This window comes from Scophthalmus maximus, chromosome 4, assembly GCF_022379125.1.
Source record: "Scophthalmus maximus strain ysfricsl-2021 chromosome 4, ASM2237912v1, whole genome shotgun sequence".
In the NCBI taxonomy this organism is placed as follows: Eukaryota; Metazoa; Chordata; class Actinopteri; order Pleuronectiformes; family Scophthalmidae; genus Scophthalmus; species Scophthalmus maximus.
Genome location: NC_061518.1, coordinates 5,346,901 through 5,370,751, shown reverse-complemented (window position 1 = coordinate 5,370,751; position 23,851 = coordinate 5,346,901). Strand labels below are relative to the sequence as shown.

Genomic DNA, 23,851 nt, shown 5'->3' with positions numbered 1-23,851 from the left:
TGAGGCCAGATGTCACCGTTATAATATTTGAATTGCCCAGAAGCAACTGAATCACCCTCTCCTCTGACTTCAAGTTCAAATTAACCTTATAAAATGCTATTTAACAAATACTCAACTGTCATTTTTATTTCTCCACATGCTGAAACAAAAAACACTAAACTCTGAGGTTTGCGTTTGTCTTGTTTATGCTCTAACAAGACCTGCCGGCTAACTCGCTTTCTTCCAAACAATTGACTAACTATATTAATTTGCTGGGTTAATGTAAACTGAATAAACTTTTGCAATTATCAAATAATCTGTTAAGTATTTCCCAACTATGTGGAATCTAGCATTTTGCAGAGTTTGGGCAAATGTTAGCAGCTCTGTCGTTTTTTGTATTAGATTTAAGGATAAAAACGATTAGAATAATAATAGCAACCGTCTGATATTACAATCTTCCGCCTCATAATACCAGGACTACGCTGCAAAACCAAACCAAAGCTGTTCCTTTATTTCCATGTCTAAGTCGCTTAACCAGCTGACTTTTTGCTTTTAGCCTTAGTCATTAAATATTTTATCATGTATGTAGCCATCAAGTGAATATTTAAGATCCTTTTTCAAGATCTTGGAGTCAGCTGAAAACATTATGCACATCACGGAGCTAAGCTTACCTTAGCTGATAGCTTAGCTGATAAAAATTTGCCGGGGACCGTTTTCCTTTCCGCCAGCAAAATCGAGGCTAGAAATAAGAAGCTGCTTTTTATCTGCTACTTTGTGAAATGACGGACCTGCCTTTTAGATAACTGCTAAGAATTTCAAGAATCATTGTAAACTGCATATTTGATATGCAAAAACGAAAAGTTCGATGGGTGTAACAGCAGCAACTAAGGAGCATTGGGGCTTTATTTTGGCCTCTATTTCTCAGAGCCAATGATAAGTTTGTGCCGTATTATTGCAAGGAAAAATTCATGTAATCTCCAAGTGGTTTCTAACCCAAAAATATTTTTACGCAAAACCTGCGAAAGTATCAATTGAAAGGGAGTCATAAAGGGCTCTTATTCAACACCTTCTGTGAAACGGTTCACTGTGCTCTCCCCTCGGAACGTACAAGTAGGATCACCTTATCTATTGTAAGCTGTATTCCTAACCCATGGTCTGAGAGAAACCTAAAACTGGCCTTTGATAAGAATCGGCGGACAGCCTTCCTTCTGTGCTCCTTTTCTTAAAAGGCTCATTGCCAGCCTCCAGAGGAGGGAAGAGACCGTTATTCCCACAGAGGCTGAGTGAACACAGATGGAAGGGGCTGTACCCCGAGCGTCACAATATCAAAGCAAATGTTCACCTCAAGAGACGGACATGTTCATAAACTCCCCGGTCCTTCTCAATTTCCACATTATGAAATCAAATGCCCACAGTGAAGTGGCTTGTTACCTCACTTAAAATACGAGCCCTTTTCTGCCGGCAGAACCTGTGTTAAGGGGAGCGGGATTTGTGGCACGATAAAGGCAGATTGTGGTGGAAAATAAGAAGTTTTAATGCCTCCAATTCCCTGGATTGTTCTTTGATGTCGAGGTTTGAAAGCAGACATGGTAATTGTCTCCAGGGGCTCTGGCTGTGTGTTTGAGTCTGCACCTGTGTGTGTGTGTGTGTGTGTGTGTGTGTTGTAAAAGAAACTAGTAAGAAGGGTTTGGATTTTATTTATCTTTGTAAAAGCAGCTTGTCAACTTCAGCTCAAATATAATAACATGCACTTATTTTTTCATGTTTTGGGGTTTTTTAATTCGGAACCACTTTTTATTAAAAGCTTTTCATGATATTTTGTCGCTGTCGCAGCGTTTACAGAATTTGTCAGGGTCTCAAAATGCCATTTTCTACTGCACATTATAAATCTATTATAACTTTTTTTTATTTTTTTTTATTTTTTTTTTATTTTGAAAGACTCCTGCTCTCAACAAACAGAAGCTCAACTGTGAGCACAAGAGAGAGAGAAGCCTTTTCCTCCGAAGGTTCCAGCAGTTGGCTTGTTGAGTCTAAAAAGCTTTGACTGTAGTGATGCGGTCTTGTTTTCCTCTTGCCCGAGGGCCACCGCAGGAGGTGAAGTCATAAACATGGCTGGGAAAGTGGAACTGGGTTAAGTGAGGAAGTCTGCGTGAATCTCTCTGCAAAAACACATGACTTCACTACACCTGTCATCACTGGCACAAGCTCATGTATGGCTTGCCCTTTACAAACATTTTTTTCCTTTTTGCAGAACTGAATTGTTATGCTTATGTTGCAGGGGAGTAAAAAATAAATGTTAATACCTTTTGCTCCTCGGTCTTCCGGGGGGAATTTTATTGGTGGGATGTTGGGCGACTGACAGCTTGAAGTCATTTACAACAAAACTGTAATAAAGACTCAACTGCTCACACACACAGTTGGTTGTTAAACCCCACTCCACAGTACAAATATTCAAAGGCATCACAGTCAATGTCACTAAATCCTAAATCCTTTATTCCTCACTTGTTAGATTAATATAATTGTGACAGTGATGGTTTGATTAAAAAAGTTATTGTACAGAGGGTTACATATGCACTAACTTGGGATTTTATCAGGGCAAAGTGTGTCATTGTTAAAGTGAAGGAAATATGTTTTTGCAGATGAGCAGACCGACTCGGTGGCAGCTACTTGAAAATCGTGCCCCTGGTGCCGAGCTTCTAATAATGAGACATGTCTCTCGTTGTGTCGCGGATATTAATAATGTACAAATTCAGAAAGCCAGTGTTGCACACTCCTGGATAATTAATGTTCACCCTCCAACTTGACACCAGTTGATTCTGTAGGTGAAGGAGTATGGTAAATCTTTAATCAGCCCTGTGCAACTCGTTGTGCCCTTGCTTCAATGAAAGGGACAATGGGAGCGACAACAGCTGCCCGTTTAGATTTTTTCAAGTTTGGTATTGGTTTGGGTTGATGTCAAATTGCCCGTGTCCATTCAAAGCTGAGGCTCCATATGTTTTCACCTTTTGTTCCCACTTTTAAATGGGGTTGTAAAAAGGTGTCTGACATTTGTTGGCCATGTGATTTCCCCTGTTGCTCGAGAAATCGTTGCTTTTTTGGGTAATGTTAAATACTAGATCACTTGTTCGTCACTTAAAATGTTTTGCTGCTTTTTATTGTCCATTTTTCCACTATTCCCCTCATGGATCAATAAACTATTTCTGATTCTGATATTGTAAAGATTGTGAGATTTCTGCAAAAGAAATGTTTTCCCAGTTAATGCAGAATATGAAATCGAAGAGACAACTGAAATCAATGATGCTTCTGAAATGGCCACTGGCCACATTCACATGCATGGCATAATTTGGCGGTTTGCCATACACCAGCAGATACACTGTTTGTGTGAAGCTGTTTGCATGAATTGTTGATACCTTGAAATTGAGCATCTTTGTTCCCATGAATAAACCAGTAAAACCAAAAATATTCCTATTCCACCAGAGCTGCTCTGCGCACAGACAAAATTGTCCATCTGGATTTAAATACCAAACTGATGCAGCCACCAGTTAGTTACCTTTTCCGATGTTTGAGTTGGCAAAGTCACATCTTAAGACATGGAAAATCAATGATGAGTACAATGGTACTGCTAAATATTGTACATATGATGTTGGAAAGATGTGAAGGTGTTTTAGTTTGAGTAAGTCATGTTGAATTCATAGACAAAAGCCAGAACTTGCAGTATAAGATAAGTAAAATACAAAGCAACTCACCTAATTCATTATGATCAGCTTTACTTTGCTGCGCATTCATGATGTCTAACTGCTCTTAATGAAACTCAACACTTACTTGCACATGTTTCACAGCAAATGTGACGTGAAAAAAAGATTCTTTCTCCTCAACCGCTGGAAGGCCTTTTAATGTGAAACAGATGCAGGAGTGTAAGAGATTGTATTAACAGCGAACAGCAGATGGGAATAAATCAGGAAACAGAGAGGATTCCTATTAAAATATGAGGACAATTAGAAACTAGAATGGCACTCAGTAGAGCGCAAACCTCCACCAAAGCCCAAGAGTTCCCTTTAAATTCAATCAAGCTGCACCGATTGCACAGACTCGTATATCAGTCCACTAAATGTGCTTGATTTTTTTTCCATTTAGATCCATTAATTATTCTCTGGGAAATTGGTCAAAATGCCCCCAAAAAAACCTATCTTGCAATGTTAACGATAGTGCAAACATATTCCTTGAGCCAATCCCTTTTCTTCTTCTTTACAAATTAAAGTTTTTAGTTTGCATTTTAATTTTTCCGGACAAATTATTTTCATTTAAGAGTTCATTCAAACTTGACCGCTTAAAAACGTGACGGCCCTAGTAACAATGCCCTAATTAGAAAGTTGTGTAAACAGTGTGTAGTATTAAAAAGTCATTGAAAGATTAATAATAGAACGAATCAACAGTTCAGTGTCAATCTGCACTGGAAGGTTTTTAATGGATACACTTGGTTTATTCACTCTGTGACATCCATTGTCATAATAAAAAAAAAGTGTTTGGGTACATTTTTCATATATTTTAAGGGGCAGCTTTTTAAAATTAACATATTGTGAAAAATCATACATGTATGTATGTATGTATGTATTATCATATTTGTACAGAATGTGTCAGCGTATGTTTGGAGAACATGATGGATTAAAGAGCGATTGGTGTTGGTGGATTGCTGTTGCACTCGGTTCCCAACAACACCCTTTCACCTCCCACATGAAGCCCATAGCTCAGAGACGATCCATCTGTTTCTCCATTCCCAGAGTGAAACCAGCCTTGACAGAACTGGCCAAGCAGTATTTCAAAAGTGTCCTTTCTGGGAAGACACAGTTGGCTGTGTGTAGTTCCCTATCTATCAAAATCCCTGCCTGTGTTCTCCCTTCACCTTATACTCTTATTATCCGCCGTTCTCACTGAATCATATTCCTTATTTTCACTCCCTGCCCCCTCCCCCTCTCCTTCTCCCTTCATGCTGTGCCTCCCTCCTCCTTATTCCACCCTCCTCATTTTTAAAAGCCACATGCTCCCAGCCCGTCTGGCTCAGTTGCACCCTGCCAATGAAGGGCTTTTTATTGGGCTGAGATTGAGTGCAGCCAAGCAGGGCCTGGCTAAGACTGAGGCTGGGACCAGCCTCGCAGCCCCCCCCCCCCAACTGCACAGCCCCACTCCACATGCCTGTTCTGGTCTGGCCCTGTTGCCCAGAAGGAGATTACTTGTCTCTGCTGCCCTTAATTGCCGACAGCAGCTGAAAAGAGCCACAGAGAGAGACATTGTAGAGAGCGGAGAGGGAACAGTGTTGGCTTGTTGAGCTGTCGCTTGACAAGCTCGGATTCAAAGGTTTGTGTTCCCTCTCTCAAATCCTGGCTCTGCATTAGCTGGTTTTATTGAGATGGATGTTGTTTTCATCAAACGCTGGTTGTAACTCATGGTATTTTGGACTGTACTAAGTATTAAGACTGCAGTGGAAGGCGGAGGATGTGTTGAGAAAGAAAAGCTGATGAAAGACTCGTGAAGTACAAACCTCAGTACATGATACTTTATTACGGGGTTGTGTGGTATGAGTAATAAGGCCACTCTGCCCTCTCCCTGCCCTCTAAGCCACTGTTTTTATAACCAATTGCTTCCTTCCAGCAGCTTCTACTCCACCGTCCCCCTTTTTACTTTTTCCAATGAACTTGTGAATTTCATATTATCACAGTTGGTTATTGTTGAATCCCCCCCTGTCTTGATCCCAGCAAATTAAATAGAGGTCAGTGTATTGAACTGGCATTCTGCGAACAAGCTGTGGAGCTCTACAAATTTTTCACCTCTTCCTTCTGCTTTTTTTTTGTAGTTCCTTTGTTCATCTTGCAGCTACATGTCAAAAGCCCGTTGCCTCCTTCCTTACTCCTACTCAACCTGCTTCAGCACGTATTATCAAAGCAGTGCAGTGCGTTTAGTCTGAAAATAAAAAGATGCTTCAGTTAAAATTGTTAGCGCTCATGCTGGTTTTCCATTCTCTGGACAGGTAAACTGATAAAACATAAAACATTATAGTCTACGCAACAAAATAAAATTCAAAAACTCCTGAATTATGTTTTACGTAATTACAATATTTTAAAGAAATACTTACATTTTGGGAAATACACAAAGCTAACGCCCGCAGCTGGTTAGCCTGGCCTTTGTCCAAAGGTAAGGACGATAAGAAGTGACGGCCTATTGGTGAAGAACTAGCCCTGCACATAAGTTTCCATTAGACATGTTGTTTTTTACTCTTTAGCTCTTTTAGAGATTAAACAAACGAGATTTGACATGTTAATTAATGACCAATTAAAGTTCTGAAGAGCTGCTGGGGACAGATGGTTTCCTTCTGTTCCAAGCGTTTATACTAAGCTAAGCTAAGTTGAGAGTTTCTTCAATTCAATAACTCTCTGCAGGAGAATAGTGTATTTCCCCAAAGAGTGAACGTACAAGGTGACTGAATTATACAAACACGACATGATCAGCAGTAAAAACTCATTGTGAAAATGCCCCTTGGTTCAAACACATGACTAATAATTGTACTCCTAGGTTGAGGTCCTTTAATTAATTGGAGCCTGTTCAAACAGAGACATTCAATCCCAGTTCCTTTTTGTTTGTATAGCCCCAAATCACAAAATACATTATCTCACGGCACTTTACAGAGGGAATCACAGAGGGAAATACACGCTCTGTTGTGCCGAGTCCATGAGCAAGGGGAGGCTGCGGAATCCTCTTCTTACTGCCGTCTGACTTCAAATGGCAACTAAATCTGCCTGAAGCAACCGACGAGCGATACGCGACTCACACTGAGGCATTTTAATGCACCTGTCACAGTAACTATACATACACCCTCAGATCGCTCCCATGTAAAACACTATCCCTCTACCCAGAATGCCCTGGGGCTGTAACCCTGACCTACCATACTAGGAAACCGTCACATTAACGACTGTGGATCACTCTTAACTGAATTCATTGTGACAGTCATTGTCGCCAAGTAGTGTTTCCCCCTGTAAATCCACAAAGCAATTTCTTAATTCAATACCTGTGTCTCTCAACAAGCTCTGCCTTAATTGCATTGGTTAGGGGGGGTCCAATCTGACTGCATTAGATCCTTCATCATGAACATGAAGGGCTTCAGCAAACCTCCGTGTCACAGAGCCACAATGTTTCGTGCCCTTTTGATTAACATGGAATGGAAACAATTAGGTGGAGGGGGGAGGTGGCGAGGCAAAGCGGCACATTCAACAGCTTTAAATGCTAATTAGCTAATGGAGGATGAAAGAGCAGGCGACTGGCGGGGTCTCACATGAGCACACTCGGGCTCCGACTGCAGCCACGCTCATTTCATCCGATTTTAGCAAGGCCACCACCATTTTGTTTCCTTGAGTACCTCCGGCAACACAGCCATCTTGTGTAACGTGAGATCTCTCTTTAATCATTTCAAATGATGCTGAACTCATCTTTTTTAAGAAGTGCCTCTTGTTACTTTCTTCCTTTTGGACGCTCTCCTTTACCACTTACCCAATATCACTACTTCTGTCAGTCATCTTGGCAGTTATACTTACCTTGTCTTTTCCCTTTTGGATTAGACCAGGAACACATTCTCATAGCATTTAAAGTTCATTAGAAAATCATGTCCTGTTTGTGTTTTTAGGATCAAAATGAATCCCTGTTCAGTTCTGTTCTCACAAGATTAAGGTCAAGAACTGCTGTTCCAATCAAACCCCTGCTGAACCATTGAATTACATCAGATTTTGTGTAAACTCAACAATGAGTGACTGTGACTAATGGTTCTTAAATAATCACTGAGCACAGAGTTAAATCTCGTGGATTAAAGTGTCCTCTTAAGTGCCGAGCATGTACATTTAAAGGAAGACTCAATCAGGCTGCTCAGCTAAGTAAAGCTATTTGAGGAGGACTGCGCGGTCTCAACAGTTCACCGGATCAATCTTTACATTGTAGGAATTTCTGTCCCCTCTGGCTAGTCTAAAGTCAGTATTCCTTCTTTTTAATCTGATGGGCGTAAATTTGCTACAAGGGGGACATTTTGATCTCTGTGAATAAAGCTAAACCAAAGCTAGAAAGGGTCGGCGGTGGTGTCAACATTATTGTCGTGTTTCGAGGTGAACCTTTAAAAGACGAGACTAGTGTTACATTTTCCTTATTGTCAATAAATCCCCTTTAGAATACAAACCAATGTCAATAATAAAAAATAATAAAATGATCTACATTGTTGGGGCCCGGTGGTTTCAGGTATTGGTTAGAAGAAAAAAACATTAAATCCATTTGAGTAATAGAGACAGTTTAAAATCTAATCAGACATTAAATCACTGCGAAAAAGGGAAATTTTGATGGAGGATTATACAACTATCACGGTTTTTATCACGTCCGTAATGATTTTTATCTTTCGTTACACCAATCGCATTGTAAACAGTCAATATACCAGGACTGTGCGTTGGCACGGAGTTGATTGATCTGATGCAGGTTCACCTCATTTCCTTGACAACCCGGCGTTGTTTTTGCTACGACTGCACAGTGTGGTGAACACTGAAATAAATCAGGTGTCTGTTTATCATACGCGGCTGTCATCCATCTGTACTACGCAGCTCGTCCACTTCCTCACTGTTACACTAGGCACTTTTGTAAATAGGTCAAAAATATCTTTTAGTTTTTTGCTCAGCAATTTATGAAAATTGCGAGGCTCTGTAGTTTTCAGCAAATATAACTGGAAGCGGTAACAATAGTGCACTTGTCAGGCACTGCTGGGGCCAGTATACGCTTACTTTGAAGTTTCCCTGCGGGGAATCAATAAATGTCCATCTTTTCTTATCTTCCTCCGTCAGTGCTGTTGGTCGGACTATTGGATAGGTTGAGAAATTACTCTGTTTGAACTTCTCTCTCTAGCTCTCTTTTGTTTTGTTTTACAACTAATTGTGGCACTTTTCCTGTGAACAACCAAGTCCAACATTAAAACTGTTTTCAGACATGGGTTTTCCTGTCACATATGACGAAAGGCAGCCGGAGATTGTCCGAGACAAACCTGTTCAAACCATCCGGAAAATTACCAGAACATTTCTGTGACGTCTGCGGAAAAGCAGTGTTTTTTGTGTTCTTATATCAAAGCACCGACTTGCTCACTGTGAATTTTCCGGACGTTTTCCCGCTGTATTCACACAGTTTTACTTGGGGGCTGGAAGGAAAATTCAGAAAAGGGTCAGAAGCAACATTTGCAGACATTAGCCTTCTTTCCTCCATCTTCCTGGCAGAGAGGTTTGCGGTCGAATTGTCAAATTGGCTTAGGAAGTTTCCTTAATCTTGAAGTGACCCAGCAGTATTTCGTAGTATAGTGAAAGTAGAGTCGGATTCTCTGAGCTGTCGGCTCTTCTTAAGTTCTATGAATCCTCCTTTACACCTTTCCTTGACATTGTGACGTTTTCCACTGAGGTCAAGGAATATTAGATAGGAACAGACGATAGGAAGGACAATCCGAATCCACCCAGACTGTCGGAAAATGTGCAACCATTTTACCCCGTCTCCCTTTGCCAGCTGCCGTTTAACTACACCTGAATTGTGGCCATTCAGAACATTAAACGCTTTCGATCTCTGATGTGGTTTAACAACACATTGTAGGAACTAGTTCTGAGAGAGCATAAATTGGCCTCATACATATCTGTGGTCCGTGTGAGTATAAATGGCAGCAGGATGGGTGTGTTTGGGACTGACTCAAAATAAACTACAGTGTCTGTGTTGATGGCAATGAGGGAACATGTTGCACAGTTTAACAGTGTGGCTCTCTGAAGCGTTGTTCATCCTGTCTGGTCAACAATGGAGCTCTGGGGCACAGAGGAATAAGCTAGATCAGGCTGTAGCCACACAAGCGATAGATAGAATGCAAGGATGAACTTATTGTTTGTGTTGGTTTGTTGACAATAAAAGTATCCTACACTTGCAACCTTCACCTTGTGTAGGCCCACCAAAAAAAAAATCACAGATGAATTTGTTAAAGAGCTGTCGGGGGAAATCTAGGAAAGAGCACTTGACTGGAAGAGCTATTTAATTGGAATTTGCCATAAGGGATCAAGGGGGCTCTTTTAGGGTGTTTATGCATTTTATGACATGCCAGTGTATTACACAAGTTGATATGGACTGTAATCTGAAATAAACATCTCCATCATCCTTCCCCAGTTTGTCAGGGGCCGTACAGATGGGTTTTTCCGACCCCGTTGATTTCCCTTAAAAGCCCCAAATTTGTCACAACCTTCAGTGCTCCTTCGAGGGAGATAGGGAGGATGTGAATAAGAGAAGTGGGAGGCCGAGGAAAAAGCATGCTGTCATGAAAAGAGCCGCTTCCCGGCCAGCTAGATGCAATCATGGGCACTATCTGATAGCGCCGGAGGAAATTGGATGAGCCGAGAGCCGTTGGCTGCCAGTGATGGGAAAGATGACTCCTTTGTCACTGTGTCAGTCAATTCCCTGCTCTCACCTGAGAGATCAATCAATAACACAGCGAGAGAGAGGGAGAGAGGCGATGTCTTGTCTCCGGACCTCTGTATGCTGTAGGCTGCTATCAATTATGTGCTGTAAAACACCTTCTTCTTCATGGGAATGTGGTGTGGCATGTTTTATGGTCCGCATAAATATGTCAAGGATGCAGTTAAATGTGATGTATTTCTGCAGATTTCACGGGGAGGCTTTTAGTAAATTATGATGTATTGGAAATCAACAATTTTGTGTGTAATTAATAAGTGAACATAAATATTGTACAAGTTGTTTTTAATATTTTTGCTGCGTGCTGGCATAGCTGTTGTTTTCACCCCTGTGTGTGTTTGTGGGTGTGTACAAAATAACACAATGATCCATAGACGTATTCTCACCTAGCATGGTGGGAATATTACTTGGGAGTTTATCTCCAGATGATTAACTTTTGGGGTAGAAAGGTCAAGGTCAACAAAAATATGGTCCAAAAACACATTTTCCAAATTTCTCTGCAAGTAATGGTGCTACAGAGATAATGTAAAGCTTATATTAATCAGAAATATATTAGGCATCATATGATATTATATGACGTGACAAAGAAGTCCCAAAAAAGACCCAAAATGACGTTGTGCATGGTTCAAAAAATTCTATATCTCGGAATCCTATTGGATTAAAGACATTCCCTAAGACTTGTATATATTGAGAAATAATTTATGATCGTGTGGTGGGAGTGACATCATCATTAAGTTGCTTTGCAAGAAATTAGACCTGCAACAGTTAATCGATTAGTAATCAATTACTAAATTATTCGCCATATTGATAATCGATTAATCTGTAGTTATTATGGGATAAAAAGTAAATATTTTCTGATTTGTGAATATTTTCTGGTTTCTCTGCTCCTCTGTGACAGAAAACTAATTCTCTTTTGTGTGTGGACAAAACAAAATATCATCTTGGGTTTTGGGAAACCATTTTATGGACCAAACAACTAGGCAATTAATCAAGGAAATAATCAACAGATTAATCGATTATGAAAATAACCGTAAATTGCAGCCAAACAACAAATTATATCATGTAATGCATTAACTTATGACCTTATATTTTAGACACGTTCACTCGTCATCATATGGTTTGAATTACTTCATGATAACACATTTCTTGATTGGGGTATGTACAGTGATTGCAGGTTGTGCATTGTCCCTAGGATGCTATAATTTTTATTACTGTGATGCCGTGGTCTTTCACACATGCATAAGATTTTATCTGAAAAAGTAATTGAATGTTTTTGGATTTTGTTGCTGGTCGTGATACATTTTGTCTCATCTTCGGCGCTCGCGAGCAGTACAACTGCTCTCATTAACAGCCGCATCATTAGTCGTGTAATTATAGTGCGTAAGACCCAGTGAGACTCATAACTATCGGTTGCTGTCAGGCACGTAGTATTACATCAGGCAAAGGAGGACATCGAGCATGATTTAGGCGTATAAATAGAGACGCTCACTGAATGATTCATCGCTGCGATGCAGGGCATCAAGCGTTTTTACATGATCCGTACACAATATGGCCACTTCTAAACTGCTATTTCTCTCTCTTCCTGAAGTTCCCTGGTACCTGTGAGGAGTCCGCTTCCCCATTCGTCTTCATCTGTGCCAACCCTCAGGAGCTGCTGGTGAAATTCCCCATGAAAGGGAAGCACAAGATCTGTAAGTCCCACTTCTTTCATATCAGGGGCAAGTGAAGCTTATGAAATTAGCCCGAGCCGAACAAGAATTTTTTATTATTTATTTATTTTCTATCAGCTTTCTCCACTGCATTGGTGTAGACATGTAAGAAGAAAAAAAAGAAATGGGGGATAAAACTACATTTGCATTAATGAAACATAATTACGCCACCACATACAGTACACGTACAGATTCTCTCTGAGAACCATCTGTAAAGATGGGTTTCTGCTGTCAGGTTGCCTGGGGGACAAGCTGGGCCTGGATGTGCTATGTTGTTGCTGTATTGTGTGATTTATAATAGTTCTCAAACACGTTTTCCCTCCGCTGCCATAACTGCTGCTGCTGCTGCCGCGAAATGATGTACCTGCAAGCTCTTTTGTTAATATTTCAAAACCCTCTAAAGACTTGAGAGGATTGTTTATGCAGCTGTGCGTCGCTCAGATCTTTCCAGATCGATGGAGGAGGAGGAGAGGCTGAAAGTAAAATGTAGCAGGAGATGTGGCCCTTTTTATTCCACTGAAATGGAGATGATGGCCTTGGCTCCACTCTTTGAGACAATGATGAGCAGTTAAGAAAGTCTTAGAGGTTTAGCAGTGACCTGAACAGAAAAAATGAAATGGCATGTCGTTAGGTCTTGAGAAATGTGTCAAGTTTGAGCAGTGAGACTCTTTCCAGTAAATACTGTTAAAGTCGTCAGCGCTGCTCTTTTACACTGTTGTAATTTCCTGCTACACTACATCTGGAGTGAAGAATCAGGCTACTCACGTACACTTGCAAGTCCTAAATTGTTTTTAAATTTAATTCCTTCATGAGCACGTCCTTGAATAAAAGGCTGAACTTGATAAGATTTGCTGACACATTGTTATAGGCGTGCTGTCGTAAGCACAGATTGCTGCAGGGAAGTCTGCGCCTACATTATTTAAACAGAGTAATTTGTGGTTGTATGAATCAGCATCTTACGTTGATTTTAAGAATTGTTGAACCTGCCTGAAGAAAACTGTTAACCAATAATATACCTGCAGCTGCTCGTTCATTCTTTTCCATTTAAAATATCCAAAGGGACAAACTGGTGATGTCACCCTAACACAGAATTAAGAAAAATGATCAAATAACGCAAAATTATGATTAAAACATTTCTAGTATGCATAAATAAATCTTGCCTGCAGTCATTTAAAGTACAGTAGGTCCACTTTTATTCTCAATCTGTGACATCTTCACCTGCAACGTCATTGCACAGTCCTATCTGTCATGCAGCTCTAATGTGTAATACATCACACCCTCAAAATGTTGGGTAATTAATTGCATGGTGTCGTCTTTCTCTACACGTGTACAGTTCCGCACATATTGCATGTTCTGCTCAAGCAGTGTCACATTCATCACAATATGCTCCCGTGCAGCTGTACATGTTCGCCCAGTATCTTGGATCGGTTATCCTGATCCAGCCGGTCTAATTCAACAGGCAGCTTTTCTCACCGTCTCCCTCTCTTGCTCTCTCGCCCCCTCTTCCACCTCAATTCCCACTGCTTCTCACGGGTCAAGGCATTGCAGCTCATCTTACACAGGGAGGGGAGGGGGGGTGGCTCTCAGCACATGAATTTTCTTCTTTTTTTTTTGCTCCCACAGCAGCTTACATTGACAAGATCTGCCTGCCACTAGCATTGCCAGTCCATCTCATGCCTCATCAGGATGAGCAGGAAAACGGTACTGTTTCCTGCTTTAGCATTGCATTCAGCTGACTGACTCAGTGCCTTATTGCATAATGCAGGTAGTTGTAGTAAGTGTTATTATCATTAATGTGGTTTGGACATTTGCCAGTGAGTTGAGCTTTGATACAGCAAAAATAAAGTTAAGTTTATAAAACACTCTCTGTGAGTCCCATTCAAGTCATATTTTTTCACCACAACTTAAATCTAGGCTTTTATTGTTTATTATTTATGCACTTCCCATTATTTTTCCCGGGGTTGAAATGCACTATAAATACAATTCAAATGCTACATAATCTAGAGTTGCAACAGTTAATCGATTAATTGATAAGCAATTTACTACTAAATTAATCGCCAACTATTTTGACAATCGATCAATCAGTTCAAGTAGTTTTTATGAAAAAAAAAGTAAGAATTGTCTGATTTCAGCTTCTTAAATATGAATAATTTCTGGTTTCTTTTCTCCTCTATGACATTGAACTATATATCTTTGGTGTGTGGACAAAACAAAACACCATCTTGAGGTTTTTGGGAAACATGATCAACATTTTTCACCATTTTATGGACCAAACGGCTATTTAATTAATCAAGAAAATAATTGACGGTTCAATCGATAATGAAAATAATCATCAGTTGCAGCCCTACTATAATCCCCATCCGTTATTATAATAAGACACTTTAGTATGAATGTAGTAGTAAAACTCTAAATTCATTGGCAACCAGTGATGAAAAGATCTTCTCATTGCTTTGTTAGAGGTTTGTTTTCCTTCACCTGCCACTTTTTTTCACTTTGGATTTTGTGCTTGGAAATTTTTTGATTTGTCGAGCCTAACAAATGAGCCGAAAGCTGTTCAACGCTGCAGACTTGCCTGTCGTTTCTTGAAGGATCATCAGTATTAGCTTTGGCGGAAGTGTAGTAATATTCCATATTGTAGCTGGAAGATTATAAAGGACAGAGCACAGCCCAAACACTGATGGACTTTCCAGGATGCATTTGGCAATTATCAAATAATCGGATGCTGCCTCTCTCTCTCTCTCTCTCTCCAGCCAGTTTTACAGTCAGCTTTGTAGATAGTATGCTCGGCACTGCCAGATACAAATTCAGGTTGATCAGTCATCTCCCTGTGGGGGGTGGGAGTCTGTGGCATTTAAAATGGCACACAGCCAAGGCTCACTCCCTGTAATAAGGGATGTGCATTATGGTTTATAGCCACATCCTGTGAACATTTCTATCTGTGTGTATGTGTGTGTGTTTGTGTGCTGAAGGTCAGTCTGGGTGTTGAAAGCTATTTGGCTCTCTGACTTGAACCCAGATTTCCTTTTTCCTCTTCCTTACAGCGATCCCTCTCTCAACCCCCCCCCCCCCCCCCCCCCCCCCCCCCCATGTTTTTAATAGCCTGACATTCTCTGTACGATGTGTCTGTGTATACACAGATAGAAAAGTGAAACACAAACCATAAGACGTTTTTTTCCCCATGCAGTGTATATCATCTCTAATACAATATGTCAAACCAAACCTGTTTTTCACCCAAGAATAATATTTTTTAGTGAACAGTTTTACCCTTTCAGCCCTATTTCTAGTTGAAGTGTTAAAAGATGAAACTGAAAAACAGTTCCATAACAGTATATGATCCTGAGAGGATTTACAAAATGCACATCATGCTGTATTGAAGAAGATGTTAAACTAGAGATTGAGACCATAAAATCCTCAGGGAAAATGTTAAGTAGAGTCTTTTTCTAAAAGGACTAAATGGACTTTTATTTGTAACCAGTGAAGTCGCCCCCAACTGGTCCTTCCAAAGAATACAGACTTCAGGCACTACAGGCCACGCATGGGCTTCAATTTTCCAGACAGAGTGACTACGTCCATTTTCATATACAGTCTTTCGTCTATAGTGTTCAAAACATGGTCGATAAGCCCAAGACACCGAATCCCTTTTGTTCCATCTTTGGATAATTTAGCAGGCTTCAAATCTAATGCTAAGTGATAAAGCTGAGATTGTTCTTTTGTTCTTATTTAGTTGATCCAACATAAAGGCTAGCAACACATTCACACATAAGCTTAGCACATTCAAATTATTGACATATAGTGCGACAGAAAGTGCAGAAGGGAATGAAAAGGTTGTTACCCAGCATCTTGTGTAAATCTTGTGACAATACATATGAGTCAGCGACTGAGTGAGTTTGTGAATATTGGCTCATCTTTTTCTACAAAGATTAGTCACACCAATGGTTTCCCAGCAGATACAAAGGGAGCTCTCCTTTGCTGAGGTTGGGTCCAACTCCACGCAGGGAAGGGAAGTCATGGGTATAATTGCTAAGATGAGAGATTCAGCCTCAGCAGCAGGTCTTGATGAGATCTTTTTATCTATTGCGGTGTAAGACATCGACACATACTGTATATATCAAAATCACCAGAGACTGGAGGCATTTCAAAGAAGCTCAAGGTCGACAAAGTAGTTCTCCCGTCTTGAGCCGCAGGCACCAAATTAATTTTCTTCCATTTCTTCTTTAATAGACATTCCAACAGATATCAATACTGAACATTTTATAACACTTATATTATCCAAACAATTATTTTCCTACAATATCACATTTGTGGAAACTGTAATTCAGTTTGTAGTTGCAGATTGTTGAGCATGAATGTACAAATGTTCTCTTGCTCTTGCTTGATAGAATTAGATATGTTGAGAGTTTTCCTCACCCATTAGCGATGGAAAGCCTCACCAGCCACACTGTTTTATTTGTGTTGCATTGTCCATCTATTTATGCGCAAACTGAGTGTTTTAAAAACAAAAGAAAGAGGCTGTATTTGATTTAAGGGTTAAAAGGTGGAAATGAATTGTAGTCGCGCCAGTCAGTGCTTTATTCTAAAGCTCAAAGAAGAAGCAGGCTGGGTAATTATTGACAAATTGCAGCATTTTACCACATTGTTATTTCAGTACTACAGCAAACAGTCCTCTAGCAGTAACACTGTGAGAAACACAAGAATAGAGCCACTGGTGGGTGGGGGGGGGGGGTGTTTTTACCTTGCAGCCAAGCAAACTCATGTTGTTTCGATAAAGAGGTCAGACAATTATTGGCCTTTTTTCCCCACCATTCCATAAGAAACAATGTTTCAGATGCAAAACAACAAACAAGAGCAACTCAGAGAATGCAGACCCTACGCCATGGATGAGCAATCCTCCACCTACGAAACTTGCATTTCCATCTCCATACAAATATTTAAAATCTTATGTATTTGTGAAGAATCCATCATAAAGTTCCTTTTACAAAACCTATTTTTGATTAAAAGAAATAAAATGGTCATGCCAACAAACAAACAGACAAACCGAACCAATCATGTAACCTTGGCTGAGGTAATTGTTAAGCATGTAATTCAACATATAGAGCATATCAGTTAGATCAATATTTACTGATTACATAGCCGATCTGTTATATACTGTCTTTCAAAGACGTGAAGAATTCAAATTAATATTTTTTTGGTTTGTTTTACTTGGAAACTCTAATGGAAATTGTCTTCTGGGCTTTTCCCCCACTTTAAAAACTCAAATATATTTAATCACTGTAACAATTCCATTTCCCGTATAATTGGTACCAAATAGCGCGGGGGGGGGGCTTTTCTTGGAAATAGCCTCGTAATTTAAAGCTAAATACCAGCTGATGAGTAAAGTTTCCGAGAAATGAGCCTGAAGACAAGGTTAATGCAATATCAAAAGGCAGTTATGAGATGACAATGTAAATATTCTGAATGGCTGTAGCTGAAACCAGTGCCTGGCACATGGTAACAACAGTAGAGTCTGGCTTCTTAAAAATCACTATTGATCAAAGTGAGTTTTGTTTAACGGACTCAACTCTCTGTTCTCCGATTGCCGGCGATTGACAGTAGCAACACATCTAGTAACTTATTCACTGGAAGCCACTGTATGCTTGGCTCATCATTTGTCTCCATGTGCTCAGTTGGAGAAAAAAAAAATACAGACCACTGAAATCCAGTACAATACATATTAAGCACACTTTTGGGAATTGCTTGAGGCAAAGAAATCTATATTTACTTGTTCCTGTGTAACAGCCACGAGCCGAGGGACTAGTGAGTATACATCACAAATAAATGATTCTCTTTATTTGGTTGTTATACAGTCAACATCATATCCCTTGTACACATTGCACTTAGAGCTCTCTTCTCAATTTAATTTGCATTTCCCACGCATACATTATGGGGCTGTTGCAATATGTATGACTTTTACCCCTCAGGTTGCGGCACATATGGAAATGGCACAATATATTCCCAGTGAAAATATTGGAGTGGAATTTTTGCCGTGCTAACCATCAAGCTGCACTGTTACCTTGTTATTACCACTTTGTTTTATGTGTGAAATCACAGCGCCATGGGAATGCAGGTATAGAGAAAGCCAATTACCCGACAAATGTCCACCTTCTCTCCTGAGGTGGTCATGATTTTTTTTCCCCCCTCCTTTGTTTCTCCCCTCCTCTGTCATCTACCACTGGGAGACAGAAAGAGGTCAGAGTGGCGGAAGTCCTGTTTTTGTTATTTATTCATGGATTTTCCATTTAATATTCATGCCTTTCAGGACTATCTGGGTGCAGAGGAGAATTTGCTGCCTCGGAGGCAGTCAGGGCCAAAAATCAGGTTTCAGCTCGAATGAGCCCAGTGGATGAAGGAGGGAGAGAGAGAGAGAGAGGAGAGAGAGAGAGAGAGAGAGAGAGAGAGAGAGAGAGAGCAGGGTTTCATGTGTTCTCTAGTAAATGAGAGGCAGGCCTTGAAGGTGACAGGCTGTGTTTATTACTGATCTGTCAGCCGGTTAATGGCGAGAGGAGACGAGAGGGGGAGAGAGCTGAGCTGTTGAGTGGAGACCAGAGTACACAGGCATGGAGGCAGGAGAGAAGCCCCAAGCGATAAACTGCAGCCGACCAGAGCTGCTTGTCTTTACAGATACAGTGACAACACTCCTGCGTGTTGAACTGCATTCACTGGCAGCTAAATTAGGATCTGTTAAAAAAAACCAGAGTATTTTGCTTCATGGTCATGGGATTAGTATTTTTCAGTGAACAAACATTAAGATAGAGACCTTTCGTTAAGGTAGATAGCTTATAATGATAATAATGAGCTTTATTTGTATAGCACTTTTCAAGTTACAAATTGCTTCCAAAAAACAACTATAAAATTAAGTGAAAATCTAAAGCAGCTGATCTAAGATGGCCGCCCTTAATATACATAGGGCTTTGTTGTGTCTGATGTCATCAATAAAGACTCCAAATCAATGTGAAAACAAACAGGGAGCTAATTCAGCAAGGTCACGATCTGCGTTAAATGGTCACGTTTTCTTGAATGAGTAATAATCAGAGCTGTGGCCTTTTGAACCAAATGAAGGCGATGCACTGAAGCCCGAGTAATAACTGTACAGAGGGCGTTACAGAAATGGAGTTGGGAATAGAAAAAGGCATTGACAACCCTGTGTAAGGGTGGAAAGATTTTATTCTTCGAAATAATTCTAAAGCACATACAATAAAATAACATCAAGACAAATAACACAGCATAACATCGTTAGGGCGTTGTTTAAAAGATGACTTAACAGAACTATGCCATGGTCGTAAATATAAAATATATTTAAGGCTAAAACGTGGAGATCAAAACCTTAAGGACACTATTTCAGTTTAGCCTTAAAAACATGTCTACGGAGAGGGTTGGACACTCGATTGTAAACTGTAAACTGTTCCAAAGCTTCGGGGCAGCTGCAGCATAAGACGTTTTATTTCCTGCTTTGAACCTGCTCACCCCTCACAAGAGTGGAATCCACCAATCAGCTTGTATCAAGGTCTGCACGATGCTTTGGGAGGAGTACACTTTGGCTTCTCTGCAAGCCCTTCCAACCGGTTACCTATAACACATTTCCATGTGTAGGTTCATGTTTGTCTTACGGTACTTATTTCAATAAGAAAATCTGGCTTGTGTCGTATGCCTGAGGGAGATTATTGTGTATTTTGTTTTGGGAAAATAAAATGAAAATTAGTTATACAGCCCTTGACGAAGACATGCTTCACCTGAGAGCTTTGTGGTATTTCATTACATTTGAGCTCAGAGGTTTTATCAGCTGCCTTTGGTAGTGAAACCTCTTGGTTTCTGTCTCGCTAAAGGCTGAATCTGCTGTGCCAAGAAATTGCCCTTTTTTGTAGCAATAGGTTGGTCTTTCTGTATCTTAACCAAGCGTTATCAGTCAACGTTACAAATTAAGATTGATCGACTTGAAATCCAGCTCAATTTGCTCTTCCCTTCAACCCTCTCTTATTTTTTGCAAAACACTTTCATAACATCTCCTGCACGCCAAAGTCCAATTTCGCCCAAATTGTGTGGAGATCATCACTGGACCAATCTTGTACAAAATGTACATAAAGCTTCTTGATATTTTAATCGTGTTTTCAAAATAATGAACTTCCATTGAGTGGGTGTTGGTGAGACATTGGCCATTATTCCTTAACTGTCATCATAAATATTAGTAGATATCCTCAGGTCGTAAATGGGAACATTTCTACCAAAGCATTTTGTGCCTGGCTCATAGGGGGCATCGCAATTATATTTGAAAAAAAGCCAAATTCTAGAGGACAGAATCTCAACAAATTGAATGAAATTGACCTATTGATTGGTGCAAGGGAGCGTGAACTGTCATTTATTTACTCATGACTCCAAGATGCCTTTGAGTAAATAAACTCAATGGAGACATCCTACACTGTCTCTATGAATATTAAAATGCTGCAGACTCTTTAAGTCTTGATTGTCTCCCTGTTTTAAACAGAATGAAAGAAACTTAAGTGACTTTGCATGTTTTTTCTAAACCCACTCATTGTGGCTTTAATTTGGGCCAATTGAGCTTCTTCCTTCCATTAAGCAATAAAGGACTTGAGCCCACAGTTGCCGCTTGCGGCCATAATTATTATTTGAATATGTAAAAAATGAATTAGCTGCATTTGTATGCGTGGCAAATACATGTAACACAACCATACATACACTTAATAGATAATTGTGGCCTTGGTTTGAATCGCTTGCATCTATCATCTGTGTGATGAGGGCTTTAAAATATGCTGTAGGTGTGTTTGACAAGCTTACTGTGTCCTCGACTGTGTTGCTGCATAACCCAGTTTTTCTGTTGATGCCTGAGGGGCTCACACTCCTGAGGATGAAACCGATTTAATCATGAGAATATAACATGGATGAAAGTGTAGCAGGCAGAGGGAAGCCTGTATCATGCACTCAGAACAGTGGATTTCAAAACATATAGGTTTTTGTTATACAACAATTTCGATGATTTAAAAGTCGCTGTTGATAGCTTATGATAGCTTCAGGCGCTCATCTCCTTCCAAAGCACCCAACGCACCAGTTTCTTCTATGGTCCCACAGTCTTTATTCATACTGGTCAGGGTCTGTGTACATGAATGGAGAAGCACAAGGTGCATTCACTGCACTTTTATACCAGTTTCACATCAAAATTAGCAGGTCTTTTGAATGCATGTACACCTGGTAAAAAAAGAGATTGAGGAGTTGGAGTGAGCGTCGAAAACCAACACGTCCCAAACCAACATGTCCGAAGCATGAAACACAACACACAATACAAAAAAAAAATCAGTACACGATGTTTGTACACAAATGACATCCCAACGCCCGGAAGTTCAATGTAATTCGTGACGTTGTGCTGGAAAAGGTGCAGCGTCAGCGTCTAGACTACCAAAATGAAGAAGAAGAAGAAATTAGTGTCGAGGCGAATACAGATGTATCCATTCCCATGTCAGACAAAGGCCAGATGTTAGTGGGTATTATTTTATGGGGAACGGTGGAAAAGGGGCTTTGGATTTCACAGTGCAGTCCTACATTTCCTTTTTATTCTCTCCCTTTGTTCTCTTTCTCTAATCTGGGTCTTTCAGAGTCGTCAATCTGGGTCAGCATTTGGGGGGGGGGGGGGGGGGGGGGTAAAGACAGAGGTGCTTCGTAATGTGATCGATGTCCTTGATTAATGAAAGATTACTCTCGTCTGTGTGTGTGTGTGTGTGTGTGTGTGTCTGCGTGTGTTTGATTGATTGGGAGAGGTCAGCTAGTTTGCATAAATGCAGTTAGCCTTCCGCCTTGATATTGTTGATTTGTCCGGTTTAGAAATCGAGGATCAATATGTGGATTATTTGCACAGTTCAAGGAGCTGACGAAGGTGAGGATGTTAAACTACACAACACGGCTAATGAGTCACTTAACAGGGTCAAAAAAAGTGTCAGTGAACGTTTTTGCAGTCAAATACAAAGTGAGGTTTACACCAAAGTCTGCAAAACGTGAGTTGGTTGTATAGTTCAATGGATAGTGTATTGTTTTTATCAGTACCAATTGTGATATTTGAGAGTTTGAATAATATCGACCGATATGTTCTTTATTTTTTGAATAATCACCTCACATATTTTTAATATTTAGGCACTTCAATCTGTGTTACTTATCGACTGACATGTTATACACGGATATCTATTAGATCTGAAACAATCTTATTAATTCATTAAACGATCATAAGAAAAATAAGACTTAACATGCAACTATAATCAATATCTTGTTTTGGTGATTTATTATTTTAAATTTTAATATTTCAAGATTCCCTTGCAGCTTCTTCTGAAGTATTTGCTAGTTTTTCTTTGGCTAATTTGATAATAAATATATATATTTTAGGCATTTAACATTATATAGTATGCGAATTATCAGTTAATTGAGAAAATATTAAATCTATTTGCTCCCCTAAAACAATATACACTATGCTGACAACTAGCTTAAACTAATGTAGCATAATACAACAGTTGTCATGGTTATAATGTTCAGTGTGTGTTTAAATTGTTTTAGAAAGGTGTTTCTGTTACTTGTACGTACCCTTGTTTAAATAAATGGGGTGAACAAAATGTCAGAAACACTTTTTTCAGTATTACGCAACATAATACAACAGCACCACAAAGTACAGCCTCCAAAATAATCATAAAGTTGAATCAAACCCCTCTGACCTGTGAAGAACACAAGTTATATTAGTATAAACATTGACACACTTTTCTTCCCATAAGGCCATTAACACATCTCAACCAATGTAATCACCTTACTGCACTTGTGAGAAAGACCAACAGTGGTTGCTCCCCTCAGTGGAGGCCGTCAGCTCTCCGTCAGCTGTCAGCGTTTTCACTTTGTCTGTTTTCAAAGGAGCATTTGATTCTGGTAGTTTTCCACTCCCTTCTGAAGAGAAGCAGACAGATGTAATAGCCATTAGCCTCGGGGAGAGACAGCACAGATGTGTCAACAAGGCTTGACTTTTACAGTCCAAGTGAAGTCTGAGCAAACAGTGGCTGTGTAGGGGCCTGTGTGCTCGAGCAGTGATCCAGGGGCATGGTTGCGCGACGTTGCCCCGGGACTCCAAACAGACCGTGACTCGAGCTCTCATTACAAGAGTGGGTCAGACCACCCCCAATACAGAAAATGAAAAATGCAGGGGAAAACCTGAGTGCAGCCACCCTACTGACAACATCCACACAACCCTGTCCCTCATGAATAAGTAATGCAACCTTAAATACGCTCTTACTGTCAGCTGTTTTTTATTATATACGCTTTCTATTTTGTGGTGGTTTTCAGCAGTAAATGTCAGCTAGGGCTGCAACTTCTCTGACTAATTCTCTAGTTCTTTTCTCAATCGATTGATTAATCATTGGGTCTATATAATTCCACAAATCCTAGTAAACGACTCATCTTAATGTCCTAAGGCCCAGGGTGTGATCTTGGATAGCTTGTTTTAAAAAAAAAAAATTCAGATTAACAGCATAAATCCACGGAATTTACAATGTGAACCCAATGTGACCAAGGAAACCAGAAAATCTGTACAATCAAGAAGCTGAAACAAGCAATTATTTTGCATTGTTGCCAGAAAAATAGCAAAACAT

The 23,851-nt window shown here is 40.0% G+C and overlaps 1 protein-coding gene across 2 annotated transcripts in view; it reads left to right on the top strand.

The window, feature by feature from the left end:
* trip4 (thyroid hormone receptor interactor 4) overlaps positions 1–23,851 on the top strand; it is a 65,104-nt gene that overhangs the window by 15,535 nt on the left and 25,718 nt on the right. For both annotated transcript variants that reach the window (XM_035628703.2, XM_047331639.1), the window contains exon 12: positions 12,071–12,173. In XM_035628703.2, the coding sequence (XP_035484596.1) occupies positions 12,071–12,173 (103 nt within the window). The remainder of the gene's footprint in view (positions 1–12,070; positions 12,174–23,851) is intronic.